General features: G+C 40.3%; 1 protein-coding gene and 1 long non-coding RNA gene across 2 annotated transcripts in view; one reads left to right on the top strand and one right to left on the bottom strand.

The window, feature by feature from the left end:
* The window catches only part of LOC138141711 (uncharacterized), a 21,530-nt gene extending 14,592 nt beyond the window's left edge, over nucleotides 1-6,938 (top strand). Inside the window, exon 3 of the long non-coding RNA XR_011163238.1 lies at nucleotides 6,816-6,938. This is a non-coding gene — a long non-coding RNA (uncharacterized lncRNA). The remainder of the gene's footprint in view (nucleotides 1-6,815) is intronic.
* On the bottom strand, nucleotides 1,049-21,257 carry LOC138141708 (toll-like receptor 13). The gene is made up of 2 exons (XM_069062503.1): nucleotides 20,616-21,257; nucleotides 1,049-7,037 (listed from the first exon to the last, which is right to left on the bottom strand). The coding sequence occupies exon 2, from the start codon at nucleotides 6,947-6,949 to the stop codon at nucleotides 4,085-4,087; it is 2,865 nt and encodes a 954-aa protein (XP_068918604.1). The 5' UTR covers nucleotides 6,950-7,037; nucleotides 20,616-21,257; the 3' UTR covers nucleotides 1,049-4,084.

Here is a 21,257-nt window from a genome sequence, read left to right as displayed (position 1 = left end):
AAGCTGGTAACACTAGGGTTTCAATCCTGGCCCTAACACTTATAGATTGATTTTTGGCAGATCACTTCACTGCTCTTAGCTTGCTTCCTCATATATAAGAAAAGTTTTCTAGAAATGTCATATTTCTATGTAATAATATAAGCATTATTATTGGTTCACATGCCAAAGAATCACAAAGCTATCTATGATGGGGGGGGGGGGGCGGAAGAACGTGTAGTTGCAAAGCAATAAATATCCACCAGATGGAGCCATTGTCCATTCCTCAGCAATTGAGGACTTGGCAGCTCTGACGTAGAACCAATGATCTTGAGAATAGGGATTTTGGGAAGACTGTCATATAATCCAGCCATCCATAGCAAGTATCTCAGGCATGTTTTTATCCTTTTCTTAAATATCTGTAGTGAAAGGTATCTCAGAAGATCCCTCACCAAACTGGCCAGTGATAATTCTCAAGGTTAGGAATCATCTCCTTCTTCCCTGCATGAAAATGCCTTCCATTACAATTTAAAGTCTAACCCTCTTTTCATTTGATCCTCAGGGCTTTCTAAGGCTATGCCAATGAAATATAAGCTCTAACAATTGTCCCAACCATGGAAAAACTTTGAGTATGGGCCCTGGGATGAATTGTATAATTGTCATCTAGGGGCTAACCCATCTAAGTTTGGAGAGGCTCATAACCAGGTTGGTCTGCAAGACTGAGAATGTGTCATCCACCACAACTACCCAGGATCATCTGCTATGCCATCAAGGGGCTGGAAATTGGTGGAAGACCTGCCTGATGAGACTGAATATTCTAGGTATACTGTCCATATGAAAACATTGTCTCTACACTGCAAATGGTTGGAAAATCACCTATGTAATCATTCCTAGGTGGCTTTATCCTTAGTTAGAAGCCATGATTGCCTAAATTAAAAAAAAAAACATATAACTCACCTTTACATGATGGACAGCTTTTGAATTCCAATATATTTCTTTTATACAAATAAAAGAAATCATCACCATTACACACAAACTGAACAAAAAAACAAATTCAATTCGGTTTAATAAGCATTTATTGTGCACCCACTATATGCCAAGTATTGGGGCTACAAAGACAGCAAATGAAACAATTCCTGTCCTCAAGCTTACATTTGATGTGTGTGTCCCTTCATACATCTCCCCCTCCTTCCCGCTGTGCATGTTCCCTAGGCATGTCCAATCTTCTCATTCATGGTGAATGAATGGAAAAATGTGCCCCAGGTTTATAGATGCCCCAGTATATAGAAACACTTCTGCCAAGTGTTTCATCATGAACCTTTTCAGTTATAGATGAAATGATCTGTTCCCCTGATCCTGTGCCCCCTGGGGGCACACCATCATTACTTTGTGGTACTGTGTGCCACGATCCATGTTTCTTCAGAGAATTTCCAGTGCTGTCAGTTTCATTCATCTAAGGAGTAGGCTGCTTGCTCAGTTGGATTAGCCAGAGGAAAATGCACTGTTTCCCAAACTGAACTGGAGATTTTGAGTGTGGTCAGTTTATTGACCTGGCTGGTATTCCCACAAGTGAGTACTGGCTTTGTCCACTTTATTTCATCAAATACCTATGTAGAATTTACATGCAGAGTGCCCTCCAGCAGGGCTGCTGCCATGGAGAAATAAAGCATCTTTTTATCTAAAGAGTTCTCTGTGTCCATGGAGCTTCTGCCCATGAAAGAAAGTATTTGTTCAACCAACACTAATAAAGAACCTACTGTGCATAGAGCTCTGTGCTAAATGCTGAGGATACTACAAACTTAAGAAAAAGTTCTTGTCCTCAAAGAGCTTATAGCCCAGAAGGGGGATGAGACACAGACAATTCTAATACAGATGGTTTTCACTTTATGTAAGTGGACCGTTCTGCAGACCTCTATGTAAAGCAATTTTTATGTAATGTGAATTTTCCCTTACCCACCCACTTAACTTAGCCTATATAACAAAGGCATATACTAAATAATACCTTTATGCAAGTCATAAAATGTGCTAAAATGCAGACTGTACTGTGATTATAAAGAGAATTATGAAAGGTAAAGTTAGTGATAAAGTATGCATACTACTGTAAAGTTAACATAGGTGTGCAGTTTGTTGCACCTTCCTCACCCACTGCACCCAGCCTTTATCCCTGGGGGTTGGCTACCTTTTTTTATGAAGCTATGGAGATATGTTTGGACAGTGGCTCTCTTTTCTTTCCCTTCATATATCTGACGATAGCAAGCAATATTATCCTCAACTAGTCTTTGAACTTTTAAAAATCTTGAATTATTTTGATCCATCTTTTCAATACATAAAAAAATCACTCAGATGATGAAATGCTTCTGCCAAGTGTTTCATCAATGAACCTTTTCAGTTTGATCCCAAATTCTGAAGCTTCCCTTTCTTCTTCTACAGCTCAATCAGATTCTTATTTGGTACTTCTTCTCCGTGAGACTCAATCACCTTCTCCACATCACTCTCATTCACTTCTAGCTACAATTCTTTGTGCTAATTTTACAATCTTATTACTCACTTCTTTGAACATTTCATCTTTGTCAAATCCATAAAAATCAGGAGTGAACTGCAGGTAAACTTTTTTTCCAAACTCTCTTCATATGTGTTTCATTACATCTTCCTATGTCTTTCAGAATTCTTTATATAAAGTCAAATTTGTGTAATGTGAATTTATGTAAAGGGAGAACTAGCTGTATATATTATAGGATAAGTGCAGAGAGGCAAGGTGGCAAAGGAGGCAGAGGGCCAGCCATGGACTCAGGAAGACCTCGGTTCAAGTTCTGTCTCTGATACTTGTTGTGTGACTTTGGACAAGTCAATTAACTTTTCTGTGTCCCCAAGGCAATAAATTACAAAGGAATTGTTGATCTGTATCTAGCAGAGGGTAGTGTCCACATTGGGAGGCCTCTAGAACAACAATATCCTAGATCTTGAATGGACCAAAAATATGTATTCATATTAGCATTAGCACTGTGGGGGAGGGGGGGAAGGGGATGTGCTACATGGGCCCTGGTGGGGGAGTTTAAAAGGACTGGAAGAGGTTGCATAAGGGAATCATGGAAGACTGCTTGAAGAAAATGGAAGTCGAGTTATTACATAAAATGATAGAATTTAGAAGAAGGAAGCTTAAAGGTCATCTACTTCCAACCCATGATTCTACAGTTGAGGAAACTAAAGTCCAAAGTAGCTTTTTTTTGGAAGGCAGTTGGGCTTAAGTGACTTGCCCAAGGTCACACGGCTAGTAAGTCTTAAGTGTGTGAGGCTGGATTTGAACTCAGGTCCTCCTGACTCCAGGGCCAGTGCTCTATTCACTGCACCACCTAGCTGCCCTCAAAGTGGCTTCTTTTAGAATTCTTTTTCACTACTATCTCAAGGAAGAATAGAAAAGAACAGATTTTCTTTGGGATCCAAACATCTTATCCATGATCACAGACACATCAGACTCAGAATTATTTCCTTTCCATAGGTAGATCAACTATGCAACTCCAGGACGGACACACACACACACACACACACTCTCATACCCAAAGAAACCTAGTACCTTTTTATATACACATATGAATAAACTTATCTTTATATCTATAAACTTCTTTAATAATAATAATGATAATAGTTCACATTTACAGAACACTTTAAGGTTTGCAAAGTGCTTTACATATGTTATCACAAATGAGGCAGATGCTGTTATCATCTCCATTTGTAGATACAGAAAATGAGGTTAAAAGAAATTAAGTATTGGGGCAGCTAGGTGGCACAGTGAATAGAGCACCGGCCCTGAAGTCAGGAGGACCTGAGTCCAAATCCGGCCTCAGACAAACTAGCCATGTGACCTTGGGCAAGTCACTTAATCCCAATTACCCTACCTTCCTACCTCCAAAAAGCAAAAAAAAGAGAGAGATTAAGTGACTTGCTCAGGTATTCACTTTAAAGTCAGGTCTTCCTGATTCCAAGTGTAGCACTCTATCCACTATGCCACCTAGCTGCCCACCAATACTCATTGTTGTGTTATCTGGAGTCAAAGGATCAGTAGTTTTAGGAGGTCTCATGTTGGTATTGGACACTGTCTTGACCAAGAGTTTCAGTCTCCCAGTGGTTCAGTCAAAATCAGCTGTGTATTCTCCTCCCTAATGTTCCTGTTGCCTAGTGCATTTCTAATGCGGGCCCAGAACAGGGGCCTCTCCTGGGAATTCTCAGGCCAGGTGATAAATGTTTGCTTTTTCACAAGTTTCCGGAGTCGATGGTAGCTGGACAGTCGGTAGTTGGGGATCTCCTCCAGGAAAATCAAGATGACTACATCCTGGTAGTCATAGAACATCCTAAGACTAGCCAGCTGCACTTCTAGCCGGCACCACTCACTTTGGAGATAGTCATTGCTGACGATACAGAGAGTCTTTCGACTGCTGTTAATGGCATTCTGAATATTCTCAAAGATATCCACTCCTGGCTCAAAGTCCCGATGGTGCAGGCAGAGCTTAAAAGTAGGCTGACCACCCCTTTCTAGGGCAGGCATGAGCTCCTTATAAACCCACTGCTCATCAGCAGCACAGAAGGAGACAAAGGCATCATAGATGAACTCCCTTTTTGTCCGATGCCACTTGGCCAGGCACAAGGACTTAAACATATAGATCCCATATCGCATAAATGAGATCATCTTGGTACCAAACCAAGAGAAGATCATAGTTGCAAGCACCAGGCTGAAGGAGCTGAAGAAGTAGATTTTACCTGTGTCAAAATTGCATATGGCAGTATCAAAAGCCACCAGTAGGTTCTGTGTATTTGGCTGCTGACAATGAAAGCTCCCTAGGTAGGGGACATGGACACTTGGTGTATTAATGGACCAGTTCTTGAACCACTCATTATCACAGGTGCACTCAAGCTTATTCCCATAGACATCGAAGTACATCAGGGACTCCAGGTTTTGCAAGAGGCTTTGATGAATGATTTTCAGGTTATTGAACCTCAAAGAAAAAACCTGAAGGTGTTCCAAACTAAAAAACATCTCAGGAACTAATGACTCCAAGTTGTTGTTCTCTAGTCTCAATATTTTCAGTTGTTTGAGCTTTTGGAATAAGGAGGTATTTAAATAGAGACCCCGATCTCCAGCTTTTGTCCCTGAGATATCCAACTTGGTGAGATTAGGCAGCTGGTCCAACTGGTGTTGGTCTAGAAATACCTTGGAGTTCTTTCCCAGTAGTAGTTCCTGCAAACTACCAAGTCCTTGGAAGAAGTTGATTGGGACAACCTGAATCCCATTTATTTGTCCTTCGAGGTTGAGGTATTTGAGGGACTGGAGATCCTTAAAAGGAGGAGGCCGGAGGATCCTGGAAGTTTCATAAGTTATTTTATTGAAACTGAGGTCTAAAACCTCTAGTCCTTCCAGTCCTAGGAACATATCAGGATGAAAACCAGACAGGATGTTGTATGCCAGATCAAGTTTGTATAGTTTTGTGAGACCATAAAAGGCCTTTTCCTCTATGGTGGTCAGACGGTTCTGGGAAAGGGTCAGAACCTGAAGCTTCTTCAGAAGTAAAAAAGTATTCCCTTTCAGAGTTCGGATATTGTTCTCCCGAAGGTTTAGGTTCTCAAGACTCAAAAATTGACCAAAAGAGTATTTATCAATTGCCACTATCCAGCACCCAGCCAAATTGAGCTCTTTCAATGCATGTAGTCTATAGAAGGACAGGTTGTTGAGCTCAGTGATGGGGTTTCTGGAAAGAGAGAGAGACTGGAGACGTTCAAGGGGAGCAAATGCAAAATCTGGAAAGGTTTCCAGCCTATTTCTACTCAGGTCTAAAACTGTCAAATTCTGGAGAGAATTCCAAGTCCTGTTGCTGATCAGGGATAGCATGCAGCTGTTCAGATCCAGCCATTCAAGGCTGGACATGCCATTGAACTCACCATTCCATAGATGGACCAAACCTTTATTATGGCTCAGGTCAAGAGACAAAAGCATAGAACAGTTGGAGAGGAATTTGATGTCCTCTGAGTCAATTCCATTTCTCTTAAAAAATAAAGTCTTTATCCTGGGCAAGTTGTGGAGGAGGCGACATACTGTGCTCAGGTTCACATGGTTTGTGCTGGAGAATGGATTAATATCACTGAGGTCCAGCTCCACCAGATTCTGCAGATGTTTGACCTGAAGCTCTTCGATTTTCACGTGTGTCCCACTCAGATTCAAACTCCTTACCTGGGGTAGAGACTCCAGATGCACGTTCTGGATAGCATTCTGGGAAACATCCAGGGTGGTTAGGTTAGGAAGTGACAGAGTAGAGAAATCCAAGTCTACCAACTTGTTCCTCATCAATATCAGCTTGGTGAGAGAAACTAGGGTTGTCGGACTACAGTCCAGGAAAGCAATGGTGTTGTCAGTGAGATCGAGAACCTCCAGGTGTGGGAGATGCTGGACAGCTGCCAGGACATTGGAAAAATTAGTTATTGCATTACGGGACAAGCTTAAGTATTGTAAATTGACAAGTGGGACAAAGGCATTTTCATGGATCCAGGTGATTTGATTGTGGCTAAGCAACAAAGTTTTCAGATTAGACAGGCCCTCAAAAGAAGAGTTGATATTCTTAAGCTTATTTTCTACCAGGTTCAAAAAGGTCAAGTTTTTAAGCCCTTGGAAGGCCTCTGGACCAATGTCCCAAATCAAGTTCCATTCCAGTCTAAGATCCACAAGATTAGACAAATTAGCAAAGCTCTCAGAGGGCACAATTTGGATTTTGTTATGTGTAAGGTTGAGGTGAGTGATATATCCAGGGAGATCATGAATGCTTTCCTTCAAGTTGGTAATGTTCTTTCGCACACAGATCACATGGTGAACGTCAAACTCATATTGGGTGCAGTAACGGAATCCATACATCCCTGCCAGTGACAGCAGAGAAAACTCAGAAAATATGAACAAGAGCCATTTCAACTGCACACCCCTGGCTTCAGAGTTCATCTTGTTGATTGGGGGCTTTTAAGAGGTTCAGCAAGAAAAGGCTCTTCACATATATGATGCTTCAGACTTCAAGCCAGCTTTGGTTTCTCTGCAAAAAGAAGAGAAGTACTGGCAAGTATTTTCCCCTTCTAATAAACTGTTGGAAGCCACTTGTGGGGAAGTAGAAGCCTTTGTTCCTCAATCCTCCCTTCCATTCCAAACCCATTTCTAAAGGAATCTTCATGGATCACTCCCTCAATGACCAGTTTGTTTTTTTCCCTAGAATCAGGATTAGTCCTACATATAGAAGTTGTTTGTCTATGTGGTGACTCCAGGATAGCTAACCTGCTCTGTCATCCATCTTCCCCATTGTCTAGGTTAATGCCTGAAATGCTCCCACTGGAGGTTCATTTTTGTATGAGTCTTTGATCCTGCCTGTAGTACAGAATAGGGAAAAACCACTGGGCTGGGGAGCAAGAGACTTGCTGGTTCTAGTCCTGGCTCTGCTACTAATTAGCTAGGTGACACTGGATATGTCACTCTCTGAGGATGATATCAAAAGCTCTTAAGGTCCCTTCTAGACATAGGATACCATATGTTTCCATTAAATGCAAATATGATGGCCTCAAAGGTCCCTTCTTATTTTAAATCTATGATTTGATAAACCTTGTGAAAGGGTAGTGAGCCTCATCAGAAATTTAGAACTCAGAATGAGCAGTTTACTCATAGAATCACCAGTTCTCAGAGGTGAAAAGGACCTCAGAAGCCATCTAAAGCAACCTACACTTGACCATACATCCCTTCCTTCTATAATCTCTTCAATAAGTAGTAATTCAGCATTTATATGAAGCCCTACAAGATGGAGGAACCCACTACCTCCAAAGTCACTTCTTTCTACTATGGAAACATATTAAAAACCTCTTTTTAAGAAAAATTCAACCGAAAGTATTAAGAAAGAATATTTTCTCCAGCCTAAAACCCTTTCCAGAATTTTCCCCTTAGAAAAATAAGTAGGACAAATGCTAAGGCCTTTCTCTAGGAAACAAATTAGTCAGGATAAGGAAACTAAACTCTTGTCTAGATAAGATCATCACACACACACACAAACACACACACACAACATACAGAGGAAGTGAACTCACTTCTAAGACTCACTCACCCAAGAGTAGTATTTGATTTTGCATACACAGTTAAGAAGATACAGATCACTAGGCAGAAACACTTTTCAATCTTTGAGGGGAGTGGTCCAGGAATGAATTAAATAGTGACTAATCTGGAATGTTAACCCCAAACTATATTTCAACACCAGGATCTTTTCCTTGTTCAAGATTCCTATAAATGTTATCCCAAATCATTCTGGGAGAGATAGTCATGTCCAAGGGCATAGGGGGAGACTATGTCAGTTTGGATGTCTCTCTCTCTAGGTTAAAAATTCTTAGATATTAGATTTATGATAAATTAAATTACATTCTTTCCCAGCAGATCTGTGCCTAAAATGCAGATTTTACAGTATTAATATTTTCTTCTTCAACAGTTAACCGGTGCCATTTACTCAGATCCTGATACCTAAAACAAGCCAGCACTGGGCCAAGAATCTTTTCTCTTTGAAAGACTTCCATGAACAACTAAATGGGAAATGTTTTTCAGAGCAGTCAGCCTCGCTGACTTGCTGGCTCCTGATTAGACTCACAGAATCTGACTGAAAGATCAAGTGTGTCAGATACAAAGTAAGAAGTGCTTGTGCATGGCTGTTCATATCTGTATCTGTTTTCACCTTGGCTGTTTCATACATAGTAGGTAAGTTGGATGTTGTATGTGACAAGCTTACTTTAGTGTAGACTAAAGGTATATTTTAAAGATGTACTTAAAGTTGAGACAAATTTATTGCAAGAAGAAAATGTGAATTTTTTTTTTTTATTAGAAGGCAGAACAGGAAAATTTTAAGACTACCTTCAGATCCCAAAAGAAGAAAAGTAAGTAGAGTTGGAATTTATTGAGCCTTCTGTTGGTTACTGATTTCAAACAACCAACGTAAAGACACCAAGCAAGCCCTGCAATCAGTCCCTACATTGGGACTTCTAGATTGAAGGTGAATCCAAAAGTGTTCCCTGAAAGAGAGAAGCTCGTTTGGAAATCATGAAGCAAGTGAAAATAAGTGAAATTTAATGCTATCACTGTAGTTTAAATCAATTGTTTAGGTAAATTAGAAACACAACAAAACGTGTTGAAATCATAGAAGTAAAAATTGTATTTTGGTAGAATTATAATAAGTAAGGCTATAATAAGTTAGGGTAAGAATTATTGAAGACAGAAATTATTTTAGGATGTTTCTTACTTCATTGTCAAACATAAATTAAAGCAAAAGCACACTGATAATATTTGGTCCTGAAATTTGAAATCTTAGCAGTTCAATGTTTAATTTAATTTAATGGCCCTTATTACTATTAGTAATTATACAGCTGTATTTCATTTAGGTGAATCCAAAGTTAAATTATGTAATGAGGATTCCTGTTAATTTCAAATCACTGAAGAATTAAATAACCTAATAATGTTATCTACAGCATTGAAAAATATAAAAAAACTTTGTAAAAGGAAGAGGCAATTAGGAATAAAGATCATTCATGATCATCAACACCAAAATGGAGACTGCTTTTACACAATGTTATTAAATTATATATATATATATATATATACATATATATATATATATATATAGAGAGAGAGAGAGAGAGAGAGAGAAAGGAAGGCAGTTTAAATGTGGAGAAAACTGTTCAATATTTCCTTTAGAGTGCATAATAAAGCATAGTAATAATAACTTACTATAGTGAGAGGAGGAGCTTTAAGATACCAGTATCTGTGACATTCCTATGCCATAGTTGGGCCTTGGCCATGAAACAGGTAGATGAATACTTTTCCAGCATAAAAGAGGTTAACTTTGAGAAGGAGATAGATGACTTCCCCTCTAGGAAGGACCTAAACTTTACAGTTGTGCTCAGTAAGTTGTATTTGGGTTTGACTGTCACTTATTAAAAACAAACAAAAAAACTACAGGCCTTAAAGAAATTGGAATGAACTGTGCAATTGTAAGCCTTAAGGGGAAAAACAGGTGACCGTATTGCAATTAATCAGTTTTGTATAATAAAATCTTGTGCTGAAGAATAAAGGGAAATTCGGTGAAGTAAAGATTGGGAAATAAAGACTATAGGAAATAAGGAAGTGGAAAAAAGTAAGAGGAGTGTTGGATAAGATAACAATAAAGATCTATTTTTGAAGGATTTTTATAAAATGAAAGAAAAGATAACAGTCTAAGCAAGTAGGGATGAGAGAAGAATGGGTAGAGAATTTAAGGAAAGTTGGAGTCTGCACTGACACAGGGTAAATGCAGGGCTTGAAAAAAAAGAGGTTGGGGCGGGTAGGTGGCACAGTGAATAGAGTGCCGCCCCTGGACTCAGGAGGACCTGAGTTCAAATCTGGCCTCAGACACTTAACACAAAAACTAGCTGTGTGACCCCAAATTGGGCGAGTCACTTAACCCCAATTGCCCTCCAAAAAGCAAAAAAAAAAAAAAGGGGATTTGGGGAATTTTTTTTTAAGAAATGCCTTAAGATACACTGTTACAAAAAGTTAGAAAAATAAAAAGAATTGATTTGACTCCCTGGGTGATTCAAAGAAATAAAGAAGCAGTTATGGGGACTGGGGGCATTGCCATACAACCCTTGTGAAAAATGAGGTCTAGTTATTGCCACTAATTATAATAAATAAAAAACCTGATTGGGCTGAAAATTTTGTTTTGAAGTTACATTATAATTGTAGTATATTAGAAACTTTGATCAGTCTTTGTATGTACAATGGGATAATAATAATAGCACCTACCTCCCAGGGTAATAATGATCACTGTATAAATGTTCACGATTGTTATTAGCTTTTGGATTAAATAATACATCAAAGACAATAACATGGATGACTTTTGGGGGGGGAGGTGAGGCAATTTGGGGAAGTGACTTGTCCAGGGTCACACAGCTAGCGTATCAAGTGTCTAGTCAGAGGCCAAATTTGAACTCAGGTCTTCCTGACTTAAGGGCTGGTCCTCTATCCACTGCACCACCTAGCTGCCCCCATGGATGATTTTTTTAAAGAAGGATAATTTAAGATTGTATTTAACTGAATAGATATTCTCTAGACTTAGAGTTTTCTTGTATTGTGGAATTTGGAAGCATGTTAGACATATGATTAGAAATGTCAATTCTCTTTTAATTAGGAGCATTTTTAATATATACAGCTTTTAAATATATACAGCTACATGACATTTTTCTAAAAACATTGTAAAGTGCTGTTGGAGAGGCCACTTCCCTGTTGAATTATTAAAGTAAATGTGATTAGTCTGAAAAAAATTATAATGATTAAGTGCCTTTTGCCTTAAATTCTTATGATTTCACCAGAGGTTTGAGGACCCCCCAGCCAGAGTTATGATCTAAATTTATAACTGTGTGTGTAATAGTAATGGGAATTTGAAGATCTTCCCTGTCCCTTGTATTTGCAATCAAACAGGTACTTAGCACCTTGTTCCAAGTTAATGATTGTGTCAAGTATTAAGACCCAGAACTTGGGAATCACACAGTGGGATGGACTTGTTGATGTAACAGGAAGGGGCAGAACAGGGAGGAACTAATACTGTTTCTGTACCAAAGTGGACTGGCCCCTGGAAATTTTGTCAATGCACCAGCCATAGGTAATAAGGCTTTAATCTGTAGGACAGCCCACTCACTTTGTGAAATTGTATCACTGCCATCAATCCTAGCATCACTGCTCATAGACAACTGTGCAAATAAAGCTGCACCTTGATTTCATAATCAAGTATGACATACTCATTTGGGCCCCATAGATGTTGGGTCTGTTACCAAGTCCACCTAAGCACCCCGAATCACGGGTGCCGATTCCTGTCCACCTGCTTTTGTGTTAAAAATAATAATAATGATAAATGTGTTATCACCAAAGCTAACTGGAGAAATTGCCCCACATGTCACCGAAAAAAAGTCTCACAGTAGAAATAGATGTAGCTAAAGGGGTCAGAATAGGAGCACCAACTGATATCATGACTAAAGAATTCCTGTCACTTGAGGTAGAAACTGTTGCTTCCCTTTCCAATGCTATGAAGCCTTCTAAAGATTCGTCAGTGGAAATGGGGCAAATTGCTCTGACTTTGCAGTCACACTCAGACCAATTAGGGAGACTGGTTGTTAAGAGCATAGACCATTTGAAGGAGTTTGATTCTCTACTCAAGTGAACCATAAGGAAATAATTTCCTTAAGGATCAAAGGGAGAATTGTAAAGGAATACACATTGAATCAGTATTGATTACTTTGATTTTAGTTTGATTGTAGGATTTGGCTTTTTTCTTTAGAAAAAGCTAGTAGCTCTGTGGGGCGGCCAGGTAGCACAGCGAGTAAGAGCACAGGCTCCAGTGTTGAGAAGACCTGGAGATCAAATCCCGGGCTCAGACACTTAGCACCCACCCAGAAACACCTGGCCGTGTAACCTTGAGCAAGTTACTTAACCCCTATTGCTTAAAAAAAAAAAAAGCTAGCTCTAACAGCCAAGCCAAACTAACAAAGAGGATCTCCTGAGTCTAGGTTACCCATAGATTTAGCGGATAGATGGATAGGACTTTATCATTTAGCAGAAGATCATTTAGAGTGAAACATCTATCTTTGTAGGAATAAAATAATCATGGGATTATAAGACTCTTTATAAAGGCTAAGTTTCCCTTTATGGCATCTGGAAAAAGTGGGGTTGACTCTTAGCTTGCTGATTCTAACTACCCCTCTTTTTCTTGAACTATTAAGTATAAGTTAAATAATATAATTTTCTAAAGTTAAGTTTCCCTTTCTGGCAGCTGGAGGATAGAGGTTGACTGCTAGCTTAAGTCCCCCTTTCCACTCCTAGTGGAGAAGTTAACTAAAGGTTAAGTTCCTTTTTCCCAGTCTTAAGTTCCCATTTTCCTGATAGCTGCAGAGCAGAGATTCCTTAGACAATCTCACTTTTGACAGACAGGTTGATAGACACAGGCCCTAATTCAATAGAATTTCAGATTTAATAGTTGTCCCACCCTAGAAACTCCCATTTCCCACCACCACCACCACACACATACACACATTTCCACACTCAAAATGTTTCCAACAGTATGAATTTGGGTTAAGAAAGCAGGGGGGGGGGTAAAATAGTCAGATGACCTGCCTTATCCAATTGAATTATGTTCAAAACAAGTTTCCTAAGAGTGCTGTAATTTTTAATTCCTCTTTTCTGTTATAAACTTTGTAAGTCACTAATTACTGAGGGATTAATTGACCTAACTTAATGGTAACCAGTAGACTGTTGCTATTAAATCATTACTCAGTAGCTTTTACCTCAGAATTATTTTCTAGGTCAGATAATTAATTTGAACAACTGGTAGAGTAAGTCCAAAGCCTTTGCTACACAAATATGTAGCAGAAGCCAGGATTCAAACCTTGATTCTCAGACTCCAAATTCAACCTTTTTTTCAATAGCTCCAAAATAGTTTCAAAAGAAAACAGGATTTCAATGTGAAAGTAAAAAAAAGATTCTGCAGAAGCAGAGGGAAAATCCCGCCATTACAGGAGACTGGTAGGTAGAAGAATGTCACAGAGAAGACAAAAGGAAGGAGGGCCAATGAACACTAGGATCTAAGAAATATATATGAGGGGAACAAGAAAGCAGCTGGACACTCTGAAGAGGAAGTAATTACTTGTCCTCCAAAGACCCTGAAGGGCAAAAGCCTGGTAGAAAGCTGGTACACAATATTTCACACCCATAGCCCTCATCTTTCTACCAAGAGAAGTGAAATGTGTAGCTTCCTGGCTGTTCTCTGGGCTTCATTGTGAAATTATATTAATTATATCAATAACTAACTATTAATTTTTGATCCACCTTTTTCTTCCTATTTCTGTTAAGGCCCAGTTCCTGAAAAGGTCAGTCAATATCTGAAGGGCATAACTGAATGATGACATTACTACTAGCCTCTAAGGCACATGCTCCTTAATTAGGTTGGGCAGGATTTCTGTTTAGTGTATAAACTGAGCCTTTGCCTAGGGGAGGAACCCCTGGTCCTTTATCCCCTTCATTAGTTTAGGGCAACCCAGCTCATTAAGGAGAAAACTAGCCAGAAAGGAATGGGGGGAAATGCCCTCCATTGCTGGAGGCTGCTGAATCTCAGGATGAAGCTACAGTCTCAGCAGGAGGACATTTGGTTCACATCCCCATTAAATGTCCCCCAATCAGGGTTGAGTTTCACTTGTCAGGGGAGTTCCCTTTCAGAAGGTACACATCTGATTTAAGGTATTTCAGTCTCCCTTGTCATCTTTGTGGGGTTTTTTTGGTTTGTTTTTGACTTTTTGGGGGGGGAAGGCAGAGAAATTGGGGTTAAGTGATTGGACCAAGGTCACACGGCTAGTAAGTGTTAAGTGTCTGAGGACCTATTTGAACTCAGGTCCTCCTAACTCCAGGCCTGGTACTCTATTCACTGTGCCACCTAGCCACCCCTCATCTTTGTTTACCAAGAGAAACCACTGATCATCAATTTATAATTAAAGGCTAGACTAATTAATTGATTATTAATTACCTGGAAACTCTGTCTCTTGCGGGTTTAATTTGTCACGATTGTTTTGCCCAGATTTTAACATTTAATAAAGTTTGTCAGGTTATTTTTGTGGGAAAAGTGGAGAAAGATGAGCTGGACAATAATTCAATTAGGTGGGTTTGGAGGTGGTTGAATTGAATGGCCTCGGGGATCTGAGGTTAGCCAGTGCAATTTGGCACTCATCAGGGACCTGAATAAAGGTTAGAAAGTATGCTTATTTAATTTGAAGGTGAGACAGAGCCTGGAGAAATAGCAAACCCAGTATCAGGGTGCAAACAGCTCTTGACAAGCTAGGACATTGGGCTAAATCTAGTAAGATAAAATTTAATAAGAAAAAGTGTCAAGTCTTAGACTTTGAAGAATCAGCCTCACAAATATGATATGGGGGAGACTTAGCTAAATACATAGCAATTCATCTGAGAAAGATGAGGAAGGTTTTAGCAACTTGAATTCTTAATATGAATCTATAGTATGATATATATACATACACACACACACACACACACACACACATATAGCACGATATATAGTATGGTGGCTAAGAAACTGAATATAATCTTAGGTTGGATTGAAGGGCGAAGTTTCCCAAATGAAGACTGTAAGAATCTTGACCGACCAAATCCCACAGGATCACAGATTTACAACTGGAAGGATTTCATCTAGTCCAACTCCCTCACTTTACAGAAGTGTTTAACTTTTTATTTTCCCTTTGGTGGGGAGGGAGAGGGGGTTGGTCATGGACCCATTTGCTAGTCTGGTAGAGCCTATGGACCTCCTCTCAAAATAATGGCTTTGTTTTTGTTTTTTTAGAAAATTCATAATTGAAGGAAATGTTCAGTTTTAGTTTGAAGTTAGTGAAAACAAACATGGAATCTTTTCCCATTCAAATTCAGATTCCCTGAAATCCACCCAAGGACTCCCAGTTTAAGAACTCACATTGTAGATGCTCCATTTATTGTCTAAACCGGAACACAATCTCTTTGCTGCCACACCCTTCCTGCCTCCCCCTTCCTTTCACACCCACTTAGAATCCCTGACCTTGCTCAAGGCTTAGCTCGTGTTCCAAGTTCTCTTACTAGCCTTTTTGGGTCTCACTTGTTACTGCTCTCTTCTTCCTCAAATAATCATAAATACTTAACTGTTTATATGTTGTGTCAATCCAGCAGAACTTAAGCGACTTGAGGGCAAGGACTTGTTACCATTCTGTCAGTGACTTGCTCATAGGAGGCTTGGATAAGTAAGGAACAGGATATATTTACTAAAGAAACTCACAGAGTTTCTAATACTCAATGCTTATAATCTATATTTTAGTGCTGCTGTTACATTCAAATATATAGCATAAGGGAGCTTCAAGGCAGCAAAAGTTTTGACTCAGTTATCCAACATCCAGTAGCAGGTCTAGTCAGGAAAAGATAATAGGAAGAGGAGAATGACTTTGCAGGGTGCTAGTAAGTGTCAAAGGAGATCACATATGTAAAATGTCTTGAAACTATCAAAGTGTTATCTTAATGAAAGTTGTTGTTATTGTTAGTGATACTTTAAAAGGGAAAAAAAAGCCTTTCATAAGGCTAATTCCTTGTATTTAGCTGGTACTCTAAGGGCTGCTCCTCTACAACCCTTAGTGGTGGGTGCTATTACTATCTCCATTTTGTATTTGGGGAAACTGAGGCAAAGATCAAATGACTTGCCTAAGTCACACAGGTAGTGTCTGAAACAGAATTTAAACTCAGGTCTTCCTGACTCTAAGCTCAGCACTCTCAGCACTGTATCATCTAGCTGCCTTTAAAATTTGCCAAATCAATATAGTTGCTAGGGCTAGTAACTAGAGGTATATTGGCATGTTTGCTTGCAAAGAAACAACCATTACAATGGTCATTAAAATAATCCAGAAACTCAAGGTTTGGGCTAGCAGTGTGTGTCAGAATGAATGTTGGGTAGGTTTGTGAAGAACTGGAATTTTTATTCTTTCTAGGTACTCTGTGTGTGTGTGTGTGTGTTTCTGTCTGTCTTACTTTCCCTTATGAGAAAAGATTATAGATGAGCATATTTGTATTCCAGTGTATGTGCTACGGGTAAGGAAGCCTCTTGACGAGGTGAGGAAATGTCCACAGGAAGGCAGCTAGGATTATGGAGGACTTCCAGTTCATATCACTAGCTTCTTTCAAGACCCAGCTAAAATCCCTCTTCTACAGGAAGTCATTCCTGGCCCCCTTTAATTGTAGTGTCTTGTCACTGTTGATTTTTTCCTACGTATCTTGTCTGGATCTTGATTCGACATGCTTGCTTGCATTTTGCCTTTCCCGTTAGATTGCCTTTCTTTGTATCCCTGATACTTAAAACAGCACCTGGAACACAGAAGATGCTTAATAAATGCTTACTGACTGGCTGACTAATTAGAAGTTGACTGAGTTACCTCCAGAGGTACTGGGTTCCCTTACTGGGGGTCTTCGAGCAACGGCTAGATGACTACTTATTGGTCAGGAGGTTGAGGGGATTCTTGTTCAGGTATCGGTTGGACTAGATAAGCTTTGAAGAATTCTGGGATTCTGTGAGGTCCTCCTGGCCTTGGCTCATCGAGTCAATCTTACACAAAGTTTAACGGTAAAAAATAAAATGCATTTCTCTTGCCATTTCAGTATGGACAAGAAGAACTAAAAGCAGTAGTGCCAGAATATATACCATTATGGAGCAATGAGGAAGTGGTCATTTAGGTCCACAGGAGACTGAATAAAAATCACCAGCTTAGGCAAATGTTATTCTGGAAGATTAGTACTACTATGGGATCCTAGTCACTAAGGAACTACTCAGAGGTATTGGGATACAGCTCTCCCTTCTAAACTGCTGGGTCCAAAAGCTTAAGAAGGAATGCTTCCCACTATGGCAGGTTCTCATAGGCCATAGGATCTGGCAGAAAGGGGTTAAAACTCCAAGCAGACTGTCCCTTCCTCCACCTGAGTACTAGTTGGGTCTTCCTGCCCTGTGGTCCCATCCAACCTGGGCTTATAGAGACTTGAGGGGTGAATGAGCATTGTCATAAAATTCCCGAAGGATGAACCTATCAGAATGGGATTAGACTGGTTCTGCTTGGTCTCAGAAAACAGAACTATAACTAATGAGAAGTTGCAGAGAAGTGATTTCTGCTCCATGGAAGAGGGTAGGTTTGGGAATGGAAAGATGAAGTTAAAGATTGGTAGACTGCAGTATATTACTAATGATGATTTGCATCCATAAAAGACATCAGGGGCCCATTTGGCCAGAAAAGGATGTGGGCTAGTTCAGGGGTGGGGATGTGGCCTTTAGGCCACATGTGGTCTTCTAGGTCCATAAGTATGGCCCTTTGACTGAATCCAAACTTCACAGAACAAATCTCCTTTATAAAAGAATTTGTTCTGTAAAACTTGGACTCAGTCAAAGGGCCGCAATCAAGGACTGAGAAGGCCATATGTGGCCTCTAGGCCATCTTCCCCACCCATGGAGTCAATAGCAAGAACAAGGACTAACAAATGACAAGTAAGAGTGTTGCACTGGTTCCCACAGAACTTAAAAGGGCCAAAAGGCTGCAGCTCTTCCACAGAGGATTTATGGGAAGATATGGATGAGAACAGCACAGGAGGCACTGAAATCCTGAAATGTAAAGGAATAAACATCCTCACAAGTGAAACTGCCACAATGTGGAACAGAATGCTTCAGGAACTAGTTCCCCAGGGTATCTTCAAGAGAAGAGCATATGACCTCCAGGATCACTGCAGAGGGGATTTCTGTTTAGATTCAAGAAGCACTGAAGAGATCATGTGTAGAAAATGTTTAAGAAGCCCTGGTCTAGATGACCTCTGAGGTCCCTTGGGAACTCCTTCACCCCTGCCCTGAGCTACTGAATAAAATCCTGTTAGCCTGACTTTGGCGAGTGTTTCTAGAAAAACATAGGTGGTAGTCACTTCAAATCATCTTGTCCAGTCCTCTGCCTCCAAGCAGATGAATATCTAAATATATGAGAGAGTATCACTGAAGAAAATCACCATGGAAGGAGAGTCCAAAGCCCTCTTCAACAGCTTGTCTGAGTATCTGGAGACCCTGATCATCTTGTTTTCCTCCTCTTCTGTTCTACAGATGGGTGTTGAATTATATCTTGCTCTGGTCCCTGTGACTACCCTTCTAGTCGCTATGGTGTCTAGTCGCTATGCAAGTAGCCAGTCTAAAGCAGCAACAGCAGAAAATAAGACTGCAAAGAGGAGGAGCATAATTTACAAATTGTATCACCTATCACCCCAAAATCATATCTTGATACTGTGTGCTCAATCAGGGGATGCCATCTAGCCTTGGCAGTCAGGGCCTTTTAGTCTTAAGATATGTAAACTGATGACTTTGAGATGATGCGGATACATTAATGAACCACCCCAAGGTGGCACGGATAAGAATGAGTCAGTTCCCCTTAAAACCCTGTAAGAATGAGACCCTCAAAGCCCCACCCGCCAGCCTTCTTCCATCTCCATCTGGGGCCATGCTGTGAAGTGCTCCCAACTCTGTTCCATGGTTAGGTGAGTGATCCTCCTTGCCTCTCCCATTCCTCCTCCTCACGCTGCTTGACTTCCTCCACTACCTTATTTTTGTCTCTCCACTGTCTGCTGCTTGTTTCTGTACTGCCTATGCTTGTTTGCCCCTCCACCCTCTATGCCCTATTAAGGCATGATTTGTAGCCTCACTTCCCACTGGCAGCATAGTCTTCCCTGGAGAGTACCCAAAGAACTGGGTATGGCCACCCCATGTCATCAATTTAAGGAGCTACACTGTGCAGTGAATACCGGGCTTGGACATTAAAATGGGGATGATAATAGCACCTAACCTCCCAGAGCTCATGTGAGGATCAGATGAGACATTCCTAAAGCACTTAGCACAGCCCGGCACACAGCAGGTGCTTCATAAATGCTTGTTTCTTTCCCTCCTGTAATTTATGACCATTCGGTCCTCTGTGAGAATGGAGAAAACCTGGCTGGCATCCTTCACACAGCTCTCCACATATCAAGAACTTGATGGTCAGGGGAAAAAGTGACCAGACAAAAGGACAAAATGGAAAACTCTGAAGGACAATAGAAATGACCTAGAAAGAAGGATACTAGCAAGAGAGGTACTAAATAATCCTAAAGAGAAGATAAACCATAGCGAGGATCAAGAGCCATACCTATGGCCTCAGATGCCTATACACCAAAGCACAGAGTAAGAGTCTCCAATCAAGGGAATTGTTAGCAAAAGGTATGAAGAGGTTAGGTGCCTTACCTAAGGTCATATGACTAGTCAGTAGGGGTGCTGATACCTCCAGGATCCTCCTTCAGTGTTCTTTCTACTACATCTTGCTAATCAAAACACAAAGTGGAGCTGGCCAGGTTTATCAAATATTTGAGAATCTTTTAGAATGGAGAAATGTAAAAGTTCCCAGGAACTAATGCAAAATGGTAAAAAATTGAAGTAAAAATACTTGTGATATGTCGCTCTTTTGATAAGGCAACAGAGTTGCATAACTGATTCTGTGCAGCAATTGCAACATTAACTTCCTGAGCTTTGTCTTCAACACATGAGATAGTGTCTAGGCAGCAAGGGTTGAGGCATCAGGAGTGGGCAGAAGGGTACAGGCAAGGGAAGGTCATGCAAATGAGAGCACCCACCATAAGACAGCACTACTGGCAGATTTTCCCTAGTGAGTTACTAGAAGAAAAATCTTTGATCTCTAATCTCTAGGAAATGCCACTTGAAAAAGATCCTATAGGGGTAGCCAGGTGGCTCAGCGAGTAAGAGCACCAGCCCCAGAGTGGGGATGACCTGGGGATCAAATCCGGGCTCAGATACTTAGCACCACACCCAGAAACAACTGGCCGTGTAACCTTGAGCAAGTTACTTAACCCCTATTGCTTAAAAAAAAAAAGAAAAAGATCCTATAGAGAGAAGTGAGAGAGTTGGGGGAAAGGGGATGTGGTTCCTGCCTTCAATCTCCCTGCTACACAAGGCTATGAGGCATTCCAAGACCAAAAGCCAAGTACTTACCTGTAAGGCATTTGACGGCCATATTCTTGGTGCTCTTCTTTGTGGGGCTGATAATCCCTTCAAGATAAGGGAGCTCTTCCTAGAGGTCAGTCAACTCTTTGGACTCTAGAGTGCACATGAGTAGAGACAAGGAACCAAAAGAAAGGTGATCCTCTTCCTTCATCATTCGCAGCTTGCCTTCTGTGAGAAGTGAAATTCTCCTTGGTCACAATGTAAAGTACCAGGGCTTTTTTGATGAATCATTTTTTACCTTCTAGCTTGAAATCCTAAAATGTAAATAGTTCAACCCAGAGTACCCCAAATATTCATCAGGATTGGCAATCATATCCCTCATCTCATTCAAGAATTTGCCCCTTTGTCCCTCCCCGGATCATCTTCAATTTCTGTATCCACTGACTCCTTCCCTACTGCCTACATAAACATGTCCAGATCTCCCCAATCTTAAAAACAAAAAAAGAAAATCCCAACCCTTTCACTTGATCCTGCTATCCCCTCAAGTTATCATCCTATATCTTACCCCTCTTCCACTGCCAAATTCTTAGAAGAACCTTTTTAGGAGCTGGCTCTACTTCCTCACATCCTAGTCACTTCTCACCTTCTTATAATCTGGCTTTTGACTCCAATGCTGGACTGAAACTTTTC

The sequence above is a fragment of the Petaurus breviceps genome, unplaced genomic scaffold (assembly GCF_028583685.1).
Source record: "Petaurus breviceps papuanus isolate PSGF00001 unplaced genomic scaffold, PetGlider_PUasm1.0 90459, whole genome shotgun sequence".
Lineage (NCBI taxonomy): Eukaryota > Metazoa > Chordata > Mammalia > Diprotodontia > Petauridae > Petaurus > Petaurus breviceps.
The sequence above is the reverse complement of the archived record's forward strand: the minus strand, read 5'-3'. Positions and strand labels throughout refer to the sequence as shown.

What these genes read in the sequence shown, in the direction of transcription:
- LOC138141708 (XM_069062503.1), bottom strand. Translation starts at nt 6,949, where the DNA reads ATGAACTCTGAAGCCAGGGGTGTGCAGTTGAAATGGCTCTTGTTCATA.